The sequence below is a fragment of the Hordeum vulgare genome, chromosome 1H, assembly GCF_904849725.1.
Source record: "Hordeum vulgare subsp. vulgare chromosome 1H, MorexV3_pseudomolecules_assembly, whole genome shotgun sequence".
NCBI classification, from domain to species: Eukaryota; Viridiplantae; Streptophyta; class Magnoliopsida; order Poales; family Poaceae; genus Hordeum; species Hordeum vulgare.
In genome coordinates this window covers 12,417,098-12,436,382 of record NC_058518.1, presented here as the reverse complement: position 1 = coordinate 12,436,382, position 19,285 = coordinate 12,417,098, and the positions used below count along the sequence as shown (strand labels likewise).

Sequence of the window (19,285 nt, the reverse complement as noted above, 5' to 3'; positions counted from 1 at the left end):
GGCAGCGCAACGCGGCGAGTTCCTCTGTTACTGCCGGACGCGAAGATATCTTCCGCGGCGCGACAACGGGCTACTCTGAGGCGGAGAGGCAGTCTCGTACTAGTTGGATGCGCCATGCATGGCTCCTCCGATGTGGGGAGGTGATCTCCTAATCGTTGACAGCGTCACGGCCGGCTCTTGGCGACGAGGCGGCCTCCTCGTATGGACGCTGGCGGCGCCTTGGTGAAGTCCCATGTAGCCAAATTCGATGTACTGACTCGTCGTGTGGTGGCCGACGACGCTGGTCAACTTGCTGTCGAGCGTCCAGTCGGTCAACCTCTTCGGTCTCAGGCCATGGCTGGGCCAGATCGACGAGCTACATAAGTTTGTTGCTTAGAAATTGTACCGTGCTGCTTTGGTCTGAATTTTGTTCTGCTTTGCATCCTGTTGGTAGCTTGGCTGGGCCACATCAAAGCTCTGGACTTTGTTCAGCTTTACACAGAGATGATTAGAGACACAAAGTGCAGTTTCAGAGATCAAAATATTCAGAGATATGAAAAGAAGGGCTGACGTGAATCTCCAGTGTGCTTATACTTGATAAACTACCAGCAATGTGCGCACACAAATATCCATGAAAATTTACAATCCTATAAATAATTTTGTAGTACATTAGGGAAAACAAGATGACAAAACATATACTCCATCAAATATTACATTAAAGTTGCCAAGTGCATAGAAAAATACTGCATCAAACATCTTCAAATTACATAAATCATGTCTAAATCTGATCCGTCGTATTGTTGAGCCCTCCAATTCCATTGAAGCGTAATTCTGCAGGACTGGACAGTACAGTCGATGCTTGCTGAACCTGAAACATCATACTTGTATATTCTCCTAGAATTGGAGGCATAACCATTGATGATGAACCTTCATATGGTATTGCAGCTGCTGGGGTTGGATTTATGTTGCCAGTCGCTATGCCAAAGTCAAATGATCCCTGTGCCAAATAAAGTCATTATATTAATGGATTACCAAGTTTTTACTGCAAATCAAAATTTGACAAAATAAAATACCTGAACTGTGCTACTACAAGCTATGTCATCCAAATAAATTGCTTCCTGACTCTGTTTCAGATTGCAGATCTATTAGCTATAAAAAATAGTATTATTGTAGAACGGAGAACAAGAATCAAATACCGCATGTTCCATAAGATCTTGTTCTAGAATATTAGCGTCTGATTGTTTCCTTTTATTATTGGACCTTTTCTTGTTTAAATTCATGGAGTGAGCCTGAAATAAGTGCAACATTAGTGAGTTTTTACAAGAAGAAAAAAGTAGTTTGTGATCACACGTAATATAGGCTACAATACCTTTTGTTCAGCTTTCTTCTTCTCCTGTTCTTCTTTTTTCATTTTCTTTTGTTCAGCTTTCTTCTTCTCTTGTTCAGCTTTTTTCTTGTCTCTTTGTTCAGCTTTCTTCTTCTTTTCGTTTGCTTGACGAATAAGCTTATCAACCTTTGATTCTTTCCTCAATGAAGGAGGACGTCCAGCACATCTAACAGCTATTGGACTTAGTATAGTTTTACTTGTTGCCTTCGCACTAGAAGGTGCATCTTCCTGTGTACCAACCTGTTCCTTATCATTTTCAGAATTTGAGCTGCTAGAGTACTCAACTTTGAGGGTGTGAAGTTTTTCAATCAAAGAATTGCATGAATTATCTGACATGCCGCCTAGCTCAGCAACTGGGTAGAAAGAATTGCACAATCTATCAAAACGTTTTGCAACAGGCGTGTCTTCCATGCCACCATATGTGCATCTGATAAAATTATGCTTTCTTTTCACATTCTTTTTCCACCGATCAACAATGTATTGTGGAGGAACCTCCTTGATTTTCATGTGAGTGAGCACACATAATACATGCCTACAGAGTATACCCCTGAACTCGAAGCGACGACATGAACACTTAACTTCGAACTCTTCCTCGTTGAAATAAACATGGTACACAATATCTTTTCTCCATCCTTTTTCCTCATCAATTAACACATCCTCAGTTATTTCATATGTTTCTATTGCCCCTTCCTTTTCTATGAACTTCCGATCACAATACATAATGTCTGTTAGCTCTTCTTGAAATTCTTTGAACTTTGCATTTGTATAGGCTGATTGAAATTGCTTCTCGATGGCAAAGCGTGTGATGCAAGGTATGGTTGAATTGATGGAATTAAAATCAGCAATATTCTCCTTCTCAACTTTATCACGGAGACCATTCTCATATTGGCTAACAAAATGCTTCAATGTAGTTTTTGCGTTAACATATCCATCAAAGAAGGCATTCATACTCTCACTACGTTGTGTAGTAGACATACCTGCCCAGAAGGCATCTTTCACAAAAGCTGGAACCCAACGGTTCCGATGCTCATAAAGCCCTTTAAGCCATTCATTATCATCAAGACTATACTTCTCAACCATATGCATCCAAGCAACTTCAAACTCTGTAATTGTTAATGAATTGTAAACCGCCCTGCCAACAACAACCTTGATGTGATCATATTCATCATATCCACCTAACTTCTCGGGTATCTTTTTCATTATGTGCCACAAGCACCATCTATATTGAGATTCAGGGAAAACTTCTTCCACACCATTCTGAATTGCTTTTGCTTGATCAGTTATAATAGCTTTTGGATGGCGATTTGACATACAAGTAAGCCATGCTTCAAATAACCAGACAAATGTTGGAGTATCTTCATTTGATAATAAAGCACACCCTAGCAACACTGATTGGCCATGATGATTCACTCCGACAAAACAAGCAAAAGGCATATCATATTTGTTCACCAAGTATGTTGTGTCAAAAGTAATGACATCATGAAAAGATTCATACACTGCTCTGCTTCTTGCATCAGCCCAAAAAGCATTCCGAAGTCGGGATTCATCATCAACATCCATGACACTAAAAAAGTTTGGATTGTCGGATTGCATTTTGATAAAATAGTCACGAACCGCTTCAGCATCACCACTACCAAGTTTTAACCTTCTTGTTATCTCTAGAAAATTGCGACAAGTTTTCTCACCAAAAGTTAGGTTCTCATGACCATCTGCTGCCACAACAAAAGAATTGAAATTCTTGTTTACTCTTATTCCGGCGCGGTCATTCAGCTCAAGCCTGCGCTTGACATGGAAATTTAACTTCTTATTGCATCTAGATAACCGAGATTTATGTGGACTCAATGCATGATTGTGATCCAAAATCGCCTTTGAAAGATGAAGCTTCCCATCAGGACCACGTGTAACATAAATTTTAGCTTCACATCCTATCCCGGCTGTTGGGTTTGGCTTCAACATATTTCTTGAGTTCGATTGAGTCTTACCATACCGAGAGCAACAAAGTGTAAGGTACTTTACTTGTCCATTATCATCACTATGTGAGATTCTTCTCGTCACACCAAAGCCTTTTGCTTTAGCATATTTGATATAGTACTCTCGCACCTCATTCTCAGTATCGAAGGTCATCCCCAATTCAGGGTCTCCAAGTAACGAATCTGGTTGATCTTCAATATGGTCATGTTCAATTTCCATGTTGCTTTGATTTTGTTGCTTAATGCCGTCGTCATCACTTGAAATATACATGTCACTTGATTCTTGAACACCAACTATTCCATCATCCATTGCTATGATCATGAAAAAAAGTCACTCTTCTACGAAATCAAAACTAAATTTGTAACAGAGTGACCTAAATGTTGGCATGTTAACCATGAACTTGTGACCTTCATGCTGAACATAACAAGACGATTAAATCGATAACAGTACACATATTTGACGAAAGCAGTGTATCGTATTCGGATCAAGCGACCTCGCAGGGATTTTTAACTCCTGCACGAACTGCCCACCAGCGTGCAACCGGAATACTAGATTACCACCACGACCGTAGCATTACCAGCATCTGCATACACGAATGGTCAAACTAATCACAAAATTAGCAGATCTCGTCATCAATCCTGGGAGGAATCTCCATTAAAGATTGGATTCGAGAAGTAGAAGCACCCATCACCAGCTCAACAAGCATCAGGAATTCAGGATACGTACACATGAGCAGCTATGAAAATCAGCAAGGGTACTAGATTACCACCACGACCTTAGCATTACTAGTAGTGTCTATCTAACACCAATGGTCAAACAATAACAACACATATATTTAACCATGAACAATACTCCTGACTTAAACGCAGAATACAGAATACAGCGAACAACAGCAGTAGCAGCAGACTGAACCTTGTATCCTCCCCGTCGTCAGCTAGGCCAGGCACACCACGCAGGCCACCAACGATGCAAGCACTGTGATCGGCAACGCGTGGAAATTTCGTTTAGCAGTACCGATGATCAAAAGTTGAAGGCGGCGATCTTAAAATCTGGAAAAACGGATCTGTCTGTGCCTTTCTGTTTTCCCCTTGCGTAATTAGCGGCAGGTTACTCGCCGCGTCGCGCGGCCGTCGGGCCGATCTGTGCTTGACATCTATCGCCTGGGGGTCGCGTTTGTTTTTTCACCACAAATAATTTTTATGCCCGCAATTATTTCTGTTTCTCGCTCCAGACGGTATGCGCGGCCAGGTCAGCGTCGATCCTAATCAGCACATAAACTCACGTAGCTCTACGTGGGTGTAGCATTATTGTATATATAGGGCTGAATTAACTAATGATGAAAGCATTACAAAGCTGCGCACATGATGTGCGTACACAAGACAACCCTCTCAAAACCAAATAGCACGGATCTAAAATAAGTTACGACTCTACATCATAAAAACTCCACATCATTAAGCTATCCAAAACATCCATGAAGAAACTAGGTTGTATATAGCGCCAATTAGCTAATGAGTAATGAGAGAACCGGCGTCGATCACAATCAGCTCGACTTTCCCTCCTGCTCCGCCGTTTCACGGGCAGCGGCTGCCACGACGTCCATTATGCACTTCACCAGCGCCTCCCGCGCGCTGGCGCGGGCCTCGTCGGCGTCGGCGTCCGGTGGTGGTTCTTGCCCCACGCACGCGGCAGCCAACGCCTCGATCTTGTCTCGGCATGCGCCTTGGTTCAAACACTTGATAGCCATGTCGACGACGGCATAGGGTTGCGCCGACGGGTGAGGATCCGCTGACGAGGACGACGGGGATTCGCTCTCCATGAGGACGGTGACGATGATAGGCGGTCTAACTACGAGAAGATGTAGCTAGGGCGAAAAAACCGTGGACTCAGATGGTTTTCGTAGCTAGGTGTGTGCTCCTTTCTCTTGTATTTATGGATGGATGAACGCACGTACGTACTTTGATATCCAGATGATGATGAGTTCGACTCGAACTAGTATTCTTGTCCGTCACCAGTTTCGTTCTGAAGTCGTCCGTCGCTCGGAAGCCGAACGAACCAGGTTAATTTGGGCCATCGCCATATACTAAGCAAAGGAAAATAACTTGTCCCTCGGCTGTGCATTAGCCTGGAGCAAGCAGGAGCAACTAGTTGACCAGTGTTTGTTAGGAAGACCCCCAACTATCACTCGATCACTCCCTGAAACGGAAATAACGTTTTTTTCGTGTTTTTTTTTTACAAGAGGTGTAATTTTGCTTTCCTGAGAGGCGCGGATTTGCTCTTGTGAGAGCCTCGGCCTGCCATTCAGAAAAGAAAAAAACTTCCTTTTTATGAGATGTACGGTTTTGTTTCGTGGATTTGTTTGTACGAGAGGCACGATCATGCTTCTCAGAAACGAAAAAAAATGTGTTTTCTATTTTTTTTTCTTTCCTGAAAGGTATAAGTTAGCTTTCACGAGAGGCACGGCGGATGATGTGTACACACTAGTAGTAAACATAGATTTGTTCTTTGTCAGATCAGAGCAACAGTCCTGATCGACTTACGAACCGGGACTAATGCGTGCATCAGTCCTGATCGACTTCGAACGACCAGGACGCCGGTCCGGACTCGGTGGGCACCAATCCTGGTTCGTGTGGGACCTTTAGTCTGGGTTCCATCCACCAACCGGGACTAAAGGGTCCGACGATTCGTGTCTGGAACCGGGACTAAAGGTCAGTCCTCAGTACCGGTTTTAGACATCAACCTGGACTAAAAAATACTTATATATATATATATATATATATATATATATATATATATATATATATATATATATATATATATATATATATATATATATATATGCTTGTACCTACCCATTCACTCTGATTTTTAGCAAATCATACTCATAGAGCATAATGGCAAAAAAAAAACGCCAGCAGACCCACATGTCACATCTACAAACTAGACAAGTCAACAACCATCTAGGGTTTTGATATCAAGTAATGCTTCTTTTTGATGTGTTTGATCCCATCGTAGCACTATGTCTCCAGTTACTACTACCCACTCGCGTCACCCCTTCTAACACCAACTTCTATATCTTCAACAATGCAACACGCTTACACCGATTGACTCAACAGCTAAACATCAGAAATTCAAACTCAAAGATAGAGAGTAGAAGATGTCAAACTATGGCCTGTCCTCGAGGATGCGGAGCTCTGGCAAGTGCCTTCTTGCGGCCACCTCGGCACAATGCATGCCACCAACCGATGGGTGGCCGCGCTGCGCGGTGGGTTGACCTCATGCACATGGGCCTCCACCGGCGCCGCTTCCATCGGTGGGTTGACCTCGTGCACATGGGCCTCCACCGGCGCTGCTTCCATCGGTGGGTTGACCTCGTGCACATGGGCCTCCACCGGCGCTGCTTCCACCGGTTGATTCCAGGGCGGCAATGTCGTCTCCTATATGGCTTGGCTTCTCTCCTCTTCTATTGGCTTGTTTGGTCACCTAGAGTCTCCGGTTTTCGGGGACAACGATAGACGATGATTTTGTTGTGCTAGACCATCAGGGTGGTGGTGCGGCCCTGTTAGGTGGTAGGCAAACTTTGGCAATATGATACGGGAGCGTCTAAGTCGGCAATTTTCTCGGAGCTTGCGACGGGAACAAATTTACTATATTTTGAGAATGTTCCGTTTTGAATTTTCCTTTTTCTGTATTTTTATTTTCTGGATTTTTGCTTCTACTTCTTTATAGATATGTTTGGTAATTTAAACTTTTGTTTTCAATTTTGAAAAAAATTATAAAATTACAAAGAATTTTGGAATTTTTACAGCATTTTTGTCACTGAAATAATACCATATTTTCAGATGTGCCAAATAGCTTGAAATTTCAATGACGAAGGCCAAATGCCAAATTACACTAGCATGTGCATTTTTCTCTAAAAGTCAAAAGATATTAGGACGTGGCTACCGAGCTCAGCGACGCCCGCTCGCGGTAGCGGACGCAATTGCGAACAACAACAAAAAAACCACGTGCATTTATTAGCATTTAAAAAAAAATAAAAGTCATAACTTTTGATTCGAATCGGAATTGAGATCCGTTTTCACGGCTGACTTTCTTGCGACGAGTTCTTTAAAGATAGATCCCATATGGATAGTTTTTGACAAACTTTTTTGGGCAACTTTTGATGATATTGATGCAACTTTAGTGTTATAAAAAAGCAACTCATTTTTTAGCCTAGTTGGACTACCTATTTGGTTGATTTTTGTAAAAATGGGAAAATCACACAAAACATAAGACGCATTTAGTGCGACGTACAAGTAATTGAATGCGGTTGATGCTTAATTTCCTACAAATACTATGAAATTGCTAAACATTGATGCCTAGTTTCCTATGAATGTTGATTAGTTGTGTATGGTTGATGCTTAGTTGCCTACAAATACCGTGAAATTGCTGAATTTTGATACTCAGTTGCCTACAACTGATGATCAATTGCCTACGGTTGATGTTCAGTTGCCTGCTAATTGTAAATAGTTGTCATAACTGCACTCGAGTATCACAAAAAAAGTTAGCAAGTTTTAGTGCGTTTTTGTGCAACTTCAGTACATTTAAAAAGCAACTCATGTGTATTTTTCATCATTATATTTAGCGATTTTGATGATTTTTGCGAGCAAATCGTGTAAAATTTGAACAACTTGTGTAAGCTTGTGGGCAACTATTTGAACCGCCCCCCATAAATTTTTTCATTACCCCTATGCATCTTGTGATATGTCCTTATTTTCGTAACTAGTTAACACCCGTGACCTGATTAGTCAAAACATGCGTGCTCGGTAGCATAGGCGGCAAACTATCCTAGAAAAAAAGGTTGTCGTACGATCCATCCCCACATAGTTTTAAAATTTGGAATCATGATAGATATTTGATTAAAAGTTTTCGACATTGTATGTAACTTATGTCCCTTAATGGACAACCACAACACGAGAGCTGCTTTCATATAGCACTAAAGTTGCCTCAAATATCATCCAAGGTTGCCGATCAAAATCTATACATATGGGATCTAGTTTTAGGGAGCTCGGCGTAAGAAACACAACCATGAAAAGTATCACCGTTTTGACGCTCGGTTCAAAAGTTATAGTATTTTAAGAAAAATGAAACGGAATAAAGTGAAATGACATTATCGCATTCATGTAGTAAATCCTTGCTGCACACTCCTGCGTTCGTTTCAGTCAAATAGTGCAGCTGGATTTTTTAGTATTTAGGAACATATTAATACCGTAAAACAAGCACATATTTGAAATCATGGGGGCCTGGCTCCTGTCAGCCCTCTATCTCCACAATTGGGTGCTAAAAGGCCCAGGGCGTGGAGGAGGTTTCCTGCTGTCTTGAGAAGAAGAAAACAATAGAGCATTGCATTCACCTCGTTTCGCCGCAGTCGTCAAATACCGGGCGAGCTCGAGTGAGGGCAGCGGCAGTGCAGTTCCCTAGGGAACCTTGCTCCTTTCTCTCGTCCGGACAAGCGCATAGCGATAGATCGGCTGCACCCATTGGGTCCGCATGGGTCGGCGGAGATCTTCTGCAGGTGTCTCTGCGCAGGTGCTGGTGATGCATTTGGGTGTTGGTGACATGACAACGGCGATGCATGGCGTCGCTATCTTCTTGGTGTCGTCGTCCATGAGTTTGGCTGCTTATCGGTCATGGTCGACGATGCTCTAAATAGTGTGTGTGTTTTTGCCTTGTGTTTCATTTTTTGTCTCGTTTTTGAGGATTTCCTATCCTTGTTAAGACGAGACAAGGGTCTGCTTGAAAAGGGTGGTTAGCCGGCGCGCCATACTAAAAACCTGCTTACTGGGGGCGCCGCATGAGATATTGCAGGCCAAAAGCGTTTACAAAGTGTATGTAACTTACAAGAAAAGTGCATACATAAAAATACGGTTTTGGGATTTATCGGGTACCTAATTTTTTCAGGCATCAGTCACCTCTTCCTTTGTTCCAACATCACCGTAGAAGAAGAAAGTCAGTGCCACATTACCTATTTTAGTGGTGGAGGCATAGAGGAACATCGAAGGAAGGGAGGAAGAAGATAAACAGTGCATTGTCTACAGCCGTTGGATGAAAATCCGATAGTGCCTAAAGAAAGTGACTGGTAAAAAAAAGAAAAAATCGACGCCTGCCTGACATATAGTCGGTCACTAAAAGATAACTCTCTCACACATAAAAGAAACAAATAACCTGACCCATGGTACATGAGGTTAGCAAAATCAAAAATTCATAAAGAATCAAATATCCTTCCAAGTGAAGACATAAAAAACGTGCTAAATGTAAACACACTAGTACTTAATAATTAATCGACGTAAGACATGCATAATAGAGCTTTTCTTTGTCGAATCTAAGAAGGCTCGGTAGATCACTTTTGCTGCTAATTAAGATGTAAATATAGGGGCTATGCTTGGCTCGATGTCTTTTTGTCGGCGTCGCGGATGTAGGACTCGTACGCGGCGGCGCTAGCAAGCATGCACTTTCGCAGCGCCTCCCCCGCCTCGAAGCACGCCGCTTGCTTCTCCGTAGATCCGTCGACCTCCTGGAACGCGTCCAGCACGGCTTCGAACTGATCCCTGCATCCGGGGAGGCACATGAAAGCCTTGACTGCCCCGTCGATCATCTGCTCAGGAGAAGAAGACGACGACCACGACGATTCGCTGCCCATGATGAGTTGGCGACGACGATCGATCGATGTCTGTCGCTGTGGCCGGGACTCGATGGTTTTCGTGCCTAAGCGCGTGCTCTTAGTATATTCCCTTGTGTATATAAATAGGCGTACTACGTACGTTAGTACAATATATATAGTAAGTACTCCTAGCTAGTACATACAGGAATTTGAATCCAACTGATATTGTTCTGCTTTCGGAATCTATTCTGACAGAAAACTGATATTGTTTTTTCAGTCTTGGATTCGCCCTTCTTTTTGCCCATCCCTAGCGCTCCAAGGAGGGGGCGAAATCTGGTGATTGAAAAACGTTCGTCGATTTGAAAAGAAGTTCACGAATTCGACAAAAATGTTCACAAAAGTGAAAAGGTTCAATAATTTGAATAAAAGTTCATGAATTTAACAAACAAACGTTCATGAATTAAATACTTCTTTCACGGGAGGCCTCCCGACTGGCCAGTCCATTGTCGCGTGCAGAAATACAAAAATAAAATGAAATAACAGTTTTATGTACATGCTTAAATTATGATTTATATAGTCTTTTTATTCAAACTTTGCATGGATGCCGATCAGGGGCATGCCCACCATGCTAGCAAAAGTTGAGATCATTTCATGAATCTCCAAAAAACACCATATTAAACGGAGGGTGTTCGGGCAGGTTCCGCCGGGAGCTCGTTTTTTTTTGACATCCCTAAAATGGCCCCAATTTCTCATACATGCTTTTGTACGGCCAATTCAAGGCACCATGCCAAATTGTTTTGGTTTTCGATAAATTTTGCATTCCGGAATCTTCTCGGTAAAAAAAAGATCGATAAATAGTCGAGCGTGTCGCACTTTTCATATGATTTCGGAAATCATTCAAACCTGGCATGGGTACCTACCATGGGCATTTTCACCTGCTTGAAAAAGTTGGTGTCATTTTCAAGAATGTCCAAAGCTAAACCATGTTCAATGGAGGATGGCTGGATAGACCAGAAGGCTTCGTCTGAGAGCACATTCTTACTCGACATACTTGAAATGAACGTAATTCTTTGTCATGGCCTTGATTGACCAATTCAAGGCAACATGCCAAGTTGTTTTATTTTTCTAGATGTTCCATGAAGTTTATGATGTGAAAGAGAGAGAGGGCATCATGGAAAATGTGAGGCTGACGTCATGTGGTTTTAAAGGAGAGGGCTCCAGCAAGAAATGTTCGGCTATCACATCAAGTAAAGGCCAATACATAACATAAGTAGTTTCTTGCAATTTTATCGTGTTGGAAACATAAAGAGATGGAGATGTAGTTCCTCTCTCATAATAATTGCAAGTAGGAGCAGCAGGCACATGCATATTATATCCATCAAAATCATCATGTGCAATGGTAAAACGCAACCCGTCAATATAATCCTTAATAAGAGCAAACTTCTCCGAAATAGTGTTGTTGGAAGAATTCAAAAATATAATAGGACTATCATGTGTGTGTACAATAGAACAACATCATTTTTAACATAAGGAACTATAGCAAGTTCATCTTCACAATCATAATTCATATTGGCATCTTGGCCACAAGCATAGCAAGCATCAATTTCATCAAAAAGGGATATTTCAAAAGAATCAACGGAATCATAGCAGTTATCATAGCATTCATCCTTTGGTAAGCATGAAGGGAAATTAAACAATGTATGACTTAAAGAGTTACTCTCATTAGAAGGTGGGCACGGGTGGCTAATCCGCTCTTCCTCCTTTTGTTCTTCACTCTCCTCGTCATCTTTTTCATCCAATGAGCTCACCATTTCATAAATTTCTTCTTTGACGGACTCCTACAAAATATTAATCTCTTCTTGGACAGAAAAGGATTCCTCAATATATAGTGTAACATAAGCATTAGAAGCATAATTTTCATAGCAATATTTAAGTATGGAAAAAAAATCAGATTTGTAAAGTGTAGCATCATACTTTTCAATCAAAGAAGCAATTCCACAAGCACCCTTAAAAGCAAAAAATTCTTTAATTTGTTCAACATCATAATAACTATAAACACCTTTAGCATAAGAACATAAGATTCCATTATCAGTAAACTCACAAAAGTAGGGAAGGTGTTTCTTAGGGTCTTCAGAACAACAAGTAAAATCATATATTTCACATAAATTCCAAGCATAGCAATGCAAAGTATTAATATGATGCCATGAAAGTTTTCCTTTTTGAGATAAGCGGTGTCGCACATAATAAGCATGCTCATCTAATGGCTTGCCCTCAACTAAACTAGTTGGGGTTTCAGCATGAGCACATAGGGATCGAAGATGATCCAAGAAAAATGCTTCAGTAGTATGTTAGATTTTGGGTGGTTCTTCAAACATTGTTTCGGTAGGTACAACTTTTTTTGGTATTTTGTGTTTTTTACCCGTAACTAAAGAAAGAAAACACGAACAAAATAAAAACTACTTAGTGATAAAGCAAACAAGCACACACGGAAATATTCACCCCACGCTATTGCTTCCCGGCAACGGCGCCAGAAAAAGATCTAGATAACTCACAAGTATAGGGGATCGTTTGTAGCCCTTTTCGATAAATAAGAGTGGCAAAACCAACGAGGAGCTAAAGGTGGAACAAATATTCCCTCAAGTTCTATCGAGCACCGATACAACTCTACGCACACTTAACATTTGCTTTACCTAAAACAAGAATAAAACTAGAAGTAATTTGCGAGAATAAAACTAGAAATAAATTGCAAGATAATAAATATAGTAGTGTAGTAGCAAGCTTTTTGTAACACGAGAGAAGGATTTGTCCCTAGGAAATTGACTACATTACTAGACCGATAGCAAGTTTTAATGTAGGAGAGAACACTTCTAGCATGTCATCCCTTACATGAAATTCTATGCACTTTTGATTGGAACAATTAGCAATCATACGCAACTACTAATGTTCATTAAGGCAAAACCCAACCATAGCATTAAGATATATATTGGTCCCCCTTTAATCATCTATGCATCAATTTCTATGTTAGGAAGAAATATTTTGTCACTCTTGCCCTCCAATGCATAGTCCTATCAACATACAACTAACCCCATGATGTGATCCACACGCACGCTCATATGATGGGCACCAAAGAACAACAACATATCCACAAGCAAATTAAACCAATCATAGCAATTTTACCAATTAGTCCATAGGACAAAATGGATCTACTCAAACATTATAGAATAGCCATATCATTGGGAAATAGTATATAGTGTTGAGAACCATGTTTAAGTAGAGAGTTATAGCGGGAAAAGAGGTGTTACACCGCTGCATAGAGGGGGAGAGAGTTGGTGTTGCCGGTGGCAAGATTGTTGATGTAGATCGATGTCATGCTCCTTGCCCCGGCGGCACTCCGGCGCTGCCGGGAGAGAGGGAGAGAGAACTCCCTCCTTCTTATTCCTTGGTCTCCCCCCCCCAAGATGGGAGGAGAGTTCACCCTCTGGTCCATGGCCTCCATAGCGGCGAAGGGGCAGGAGCCCCTCCGAGATTGAATCTCCCTCTCCTGTTCTCTTCTCTTTCGCGTTCTCTTTTCTGGCCCTTCACCGTTTCTTAAATTTTTGGAAATCCATAACTCCGATCGGTCTGAAATTTTTACAGGAATGTTTTCTAGAAATTATCTTTCTTGTGTCGTAAGTAGAGCTGCAACCAACTTACATGATGTCCACTAACCACCACCCTGCGCCAGGGGTATGGGCCGCGTCCTGGTATCTAGTGGAGGTTGTGGTCCTCTGTTTACGTTGATTCCAACTCCCAAAAATCACATATATTACAAAATAATTCTCCGTAAATTTTTATCGCGTTTGGACATTGTTTGATATGGATATTCTGCTAAACAAAAACATGCAACAAACAGGAACTCGCACTAGGCACTAGATAAGTAAGTTAGTCCCAATATTAATATAAAATGTTGCCAAAAGTATATGAAAGTTGTAGAACATTGGCATAAAACAATAAAAAAAATATAGATACGACGGAGACATATCACATCTAATGATGGATCTGCTTGCTCATGCCGCCTTTTGCTGGCTAATTGTGTCGAGTTGCTCCTGCTGCCGTCTTACTATGCGGTATAACTCCTTGTTATTTATTTCTACCTGGTGCATACGGTCTGCATCCTGCTTCTTTTTCCTCTGATGGTTTCTATAAGTGTCATTCCACTCCGGTTACCCCATGAACCCACGAAACAATGCCTTTGCCTCATGTTCGTCCTCCGTGCTCAGGATTCCCCAGGGTGCGTGTAAGCTCATCGTTCTTTCTCTCGGGATGGAACACCTCATTTCGAGCATCTTTTACTGGCTTAAATTAGTGTCTGAGGTTGTTTTAAGATTTTCCTTTGTAATAATATGCCATGTTGATGGGTCCAAATTTCCCCCATGTGCATAAAACCAATTCTTGGACCTGTCGGGCCAATTTTTTGTGTAGCTGGAGTGACCCCTTCTGCAACCATCTTGGCCTCAGGTGATTTCCACTTAGGCAGGGCTCTCTTGTAGCCATCTGTCCCCAAAACATGGTGATACTCCTTTTTCTCATCAATTTCCTTTTTTTTTTCTTCACCTTTCAGAGCTTCATCCGATTCCTTATACTCCACAAACTCGTGTGAGTGATCTTTTATCTTCTCTAGTGCTCGAGTGAATTGTGGAGTCTTCTTTTTATCCCTGATGCAGTTGTTGTATAATCTTTTCTTCCATGCCTGAAATTGTGTGGCCATCTTCTTAAGATCTCATTTCTTGACTTTCAACCATTGGCTATCTGTGAGACCCTGTGGTAGGTTGAAATGTGACATGACGGTATCCCAAAGCAAATCTTTCGATCTTTGGTCAATGTAACTAACTCCTCGATCTACCTTTTGCCGATTCCATTCTCGAATGATAATTGGTATTTGGTCCCTAACAATAACTATGCATTGATTTATAAATTTACGGGCATTCTCATAAGGATCAATCGGCTCGCCATCTTCGGCGACTTCATTGATGTTTAACTTTATGTCATCGCCCAACTTTCTGGCCCGGCCTCGTATCCTTCTAGAAGATTGGCTCGATTCGGAGGGCTAAAAGAAGAAAGATTTGTCGATATATATGCACAAATCAATTAATACAACTAATGATCACCAGGCTTAATATATATATACCTTGCCACACATTGTTAATTATCTAACATTTTCTTCGCCATCATTTTATACGTCTATTGGTTCTTGCTCAAGTCCATCAACGGATTCGTTTAGAAGTTCTGAGATGTCATGTCGTCATTCTCTTGGTATAGGGAGGAGCGTATGATGTCGAACAAGTCATCTCCATGGTATATACCGCTATCGTCCATGGCTTAACTAATCCAAAAGAAAGATAGAACGATTTAGCATTTTAAATTACAATGCACTAAATAATCAAAAACTGAATCATAGTATAGTTTGCCGCAGGCGAGGTTCACTCTGAGAGGCTAGGGACGATGGTGCGGAGGATTAAAATTTACTTATGCATCTCGAATAATTCATTTAATGCAACAATATACAGTATCACTAATATATCTCGAATAATCCAGTTAATGCAACAATAATATCACATAATATCACTAGTACATATCGCCCAATCAAACTGATCACCAAACAAAGAGTTGTTGTAGTACTATGCGGCAGTGAACACCTAAAGAGAAGGTACCATCACAGGATCATAGCTCGAGTGAGATTCCTGAAGAAACTGCGGGGTATTTGAGAACGTGACGTCCAACAAAACCATGTAGCAACGGACCTGCTCGTCCTCCTCCCTGACACGGCGACGTACCAGCTCCTCGGGGGACCGGCTCCCTCTGCACCGATAGTGGCCCACTCGACCGCCATCATAGAAGCTCTGGGTCAACGATGAGACCCCGGTTCCTCACCAAGTTGCATGCCCCGAAAGGTAGCACCTCCCAATGCCAGCCCGACGGAGCCCAGTCATGGACATGGCGCCTCTCAAACGGGTCGACGACCCCGAGTCCACGACGAGGATGCGGGCTGGCCATCGTCGTCGAGAACAAATTCCTATGAAAACAAATTCATATGCGATAATTTTCATTTTATTATGCTACTCATATTTAATAACCCATGCGAGAACAAATTCCTATGAAAACAAATTCCTAGGTCAGGCATCATCCCGGACATGGCGCTTTGCGGTGGTTGTCTGGGACTCCTCACTAGCGATCGTCGGGGAGTCCTCACCGGTGATCATCCGGGACTCCTTGTCGGCGATTGTCGGGGAATCCTCACCGGTGATCATCGGGGACTCCTTGCCGACGATTGTCGGGGACTCCTCCCCAGCGATCATCGGGGACTCCTCACCGGCGATCGTCGGAGACTCCTCTGACGATCGTCGGAGACTCGATCCTCACCGGTGATTGTCGGGGATTCGATCCTCATCGGCGATCGTCGGGGACTCATCACCAGCGATCGTCGGGTACTCCTCACCGGCGATCGTCGGGGACACCATATTGCAAATTTATTTATCATCATACATATGCTTATCATACATATTGCAAATTAATTTATGGTCATGCATATTGCTAATTAATTTATCATCATACATATAAACAACATATTGCAAATTAATTAATTATTAGTATAAACAACATATTATCATACAACTTTTAACAACATCATAGAACATGCATATCATCATATATTCATCATACATATAAACATATTGCAAATTGAATCATCATATATTGCGAGAAAAAAGAAAAAATGCTCGAAGGGGCTGGCCAGTGGGTTCTCACCGGCAGGGCCTGGGCGGAGCGTAGTCTGGGCGGTGGGGCGAGGCAGCCGACGGATGGGCTCGGGTGGCGGATGCGAGGCGGCCGATGAAGAGGCTCGGGTGGCGGAGGCGAGGCGACCGATGAAGAGGCTCGGTCGACGGAGGTGATCGGGCAGCGGAGGGTCTGGAGGCGGCGTGGGGGTAGACGCGGGCGAGGTGGTGCAGGCGCGGCGACAGTGCAGCAACAAGCAGGGAGCTGAGAGACGGCAATCACCGATGGCTACGAGTGGATCGGCGACGGCGTCGGAGAGGATTTCAGCAGCCTGGTGGCGTTGAAGTGCCATGTTCTCCCGGGTGGTAACGGGCACCGCAAGAACACGCGCTTATATAGGGGGAGACCTTTAGTCCCAGTTGGTGATACCAACCGGGACTAAATACTCTTTAGTCCCTGCTGGTATCACCACTCGGGACTAAAGGTCCTCCTTATCGACGATCCAAATTCCGTGTGGGGAGGTGGACCTTTGGTTTTATTTCTTTCTTTATTTGTTTTCTTCTTTTTTTAAACATAACAATTTTTGTTTTTAGATTTTGAATAACATTTAGAATGTTTAGTGTTTTTGAGTGAATCTTTTTGCCTTAGGTCATAAAAATTATAAACTTTCTGTTAGTGCCATTGGTTTTCAAATTTGAATAGTTTAAATTTGAATTGTTTGAAATTTGTGTGAATCACTCGTTTGTGAATAACTTTAGTTTGAAAATAGATTTTTGAATGATTATTTTTCTTATTGTTTAATACTAGTGTGTTCTATTAGTTTGTTCAATTTGAGAATTTCTAGGATATTTTAAATAGTTCTTTATCAGTATGTTACAAAATATTGTACAAATCCCTCCAAAACCATTTCTGTTCATTTGAAGTATTTAAAATATTTCTATAAGAAATATTCTTAAATAATTCCAAGAAAATTCTAGTAAGTCACACATGATATATATGATGACCTTGCCAAGTTTCGTCTCAATCCAAATTAATATGATTCACAAACATACTCCAAAACCATCTGTGTCCAGGTCGAAACTTGGACAAGTTTACATTGCCAAGTTTCTCCAATTATTCTCAAACATTGTGGACATGTTCTAATCACCTAATAATGTGTCCACACCAAGTGGTGCATCATGGAGAATGGATCCACTTGTCCAAATCCCCCCAAACCCATTTATGTTGATTTCTAGCTAGAATTAAGAAATTTTGCATTGTCAAGTTTCCTCAATTGGTTGCAAACATTTTGGACACACTCTATTCCTGAAGTAATGCCACCACACCAAATGGTGCATTAGGGGAATAGATTTGCATAACCAGATCTAGGAAAATCTATTCCTGCCCATTTCTAGGGTTTAGAAAGTTTACATTGGCAACTTTCATCATATAATCCCAAAATGGGCGATCAACCTCATTTCCATCTACCCTTTGATCCTGTTAAATCTCAAGACAAGAAGAACCCTTTTACTTTCCCAAAACAGCATCAAACACCTTCTCGTGATTTGGTAAAAACCCTCTTTTAATGCCTTTTACAATTCCCCTTGATATCAAAATTTTACTAGAGCTCATACTAGTTACCTTGCATCTCTAGTAAACTTGGCTTGGCCATAGATCAATTATTGCTGGGTGAAGCCCCACCCTTACCATCCCTTGAAACCAAGAACAGCTTTGTCCCGCTCCTCAGTGGCCATTACTCCATTGTAAAATGAATAACCAATTGGAAAATAAACGAAATGCATAACAATATAGTATAATTTTGATAGGAAGTTGCATAATTAATTTTGCACTTTTTAATTAATTGTTTCAAAAGACAAAATGCCCTAGCTCTTACAAAGATTCTGGCGTCAGAAAGGGGCAGCAAAGTGAAACTTTTTGCTTGATTGTGTGAAGGTAACCCCTAGGAACACCCAAAACACATGTATACCCTAATTCTTAAAAATATTTCCTCCGATTTGTCCGAAACGAGACTTTCCAGCTATAACGTTATGACGGTGGAGTCGGTCACATCCTAGAGTAGGATCTTAGGGTATAAGGTTGTTTCTTAGCGGATGTCCCTTGCTTATGATTGCACCGTAACCATGGAGAATATTTCATCATTTAATAGGACTAGTAATCATGCACGTGCAACGCACGTCTTAAATAAAATGAGTTCGCATGGCATCATAGTAAAATATTTTTATCAAAAAATTCAGATGGCTACAAAATATTTTTTTAAAGTGTGACATATTTGGGATCCAACACACGTATCATAATCTATAGTAAAAACATCTATTTTGAATCTGATTTTTATTTAATGAGTTTTTTCACCGAGCCATTTAAACGTGTGTGATTCCCAACTAAATGAGAACGTGTGTAACACGCGGTCCATAAACATGTCTCCGCATAAAATTCATGTTCACACACAAATTGTATTATAATGGTCACAAAAGTATATTTTAAAAATCAGAAATAAGCATGTCTTGAAGGTCCATCTTTTGAAGCAATGAAGGTCCATCTATACATGCGATCTATGATGC

At 41.5% G+C, this 19,285-nt stretch overlaps 1 protein-coding gene across 1 annotated transcript; it reads right to left on the bottom strand.

Moving 5' to 3' along the window:
- Positions 1-757: 757 nt before the first annotated feature.
- Positions 758-3,490, bottom strand: LOC123395408 (protein FAR1-RELATED SEQUENCE 4-like). The gene is made up of 4 exons (XM_045090399.1): positions 2,699-3,490; positions 1,607-1,966; positions 1,176-1,268; positions 758-976 (listed from the first exon to the last, which is right to left on the bottom strand). The coding sequence occupies exons 1-4, from the start codon at positions 3,488-3,490 to the stop codon at positions 758-760; spliced, it is 1,464 nt and encodes a 487-aa protein (XP_044946334.1).
- Between the last annotated feature and the right edge of the window lie 15,795 nt (positions 3,491-19,285).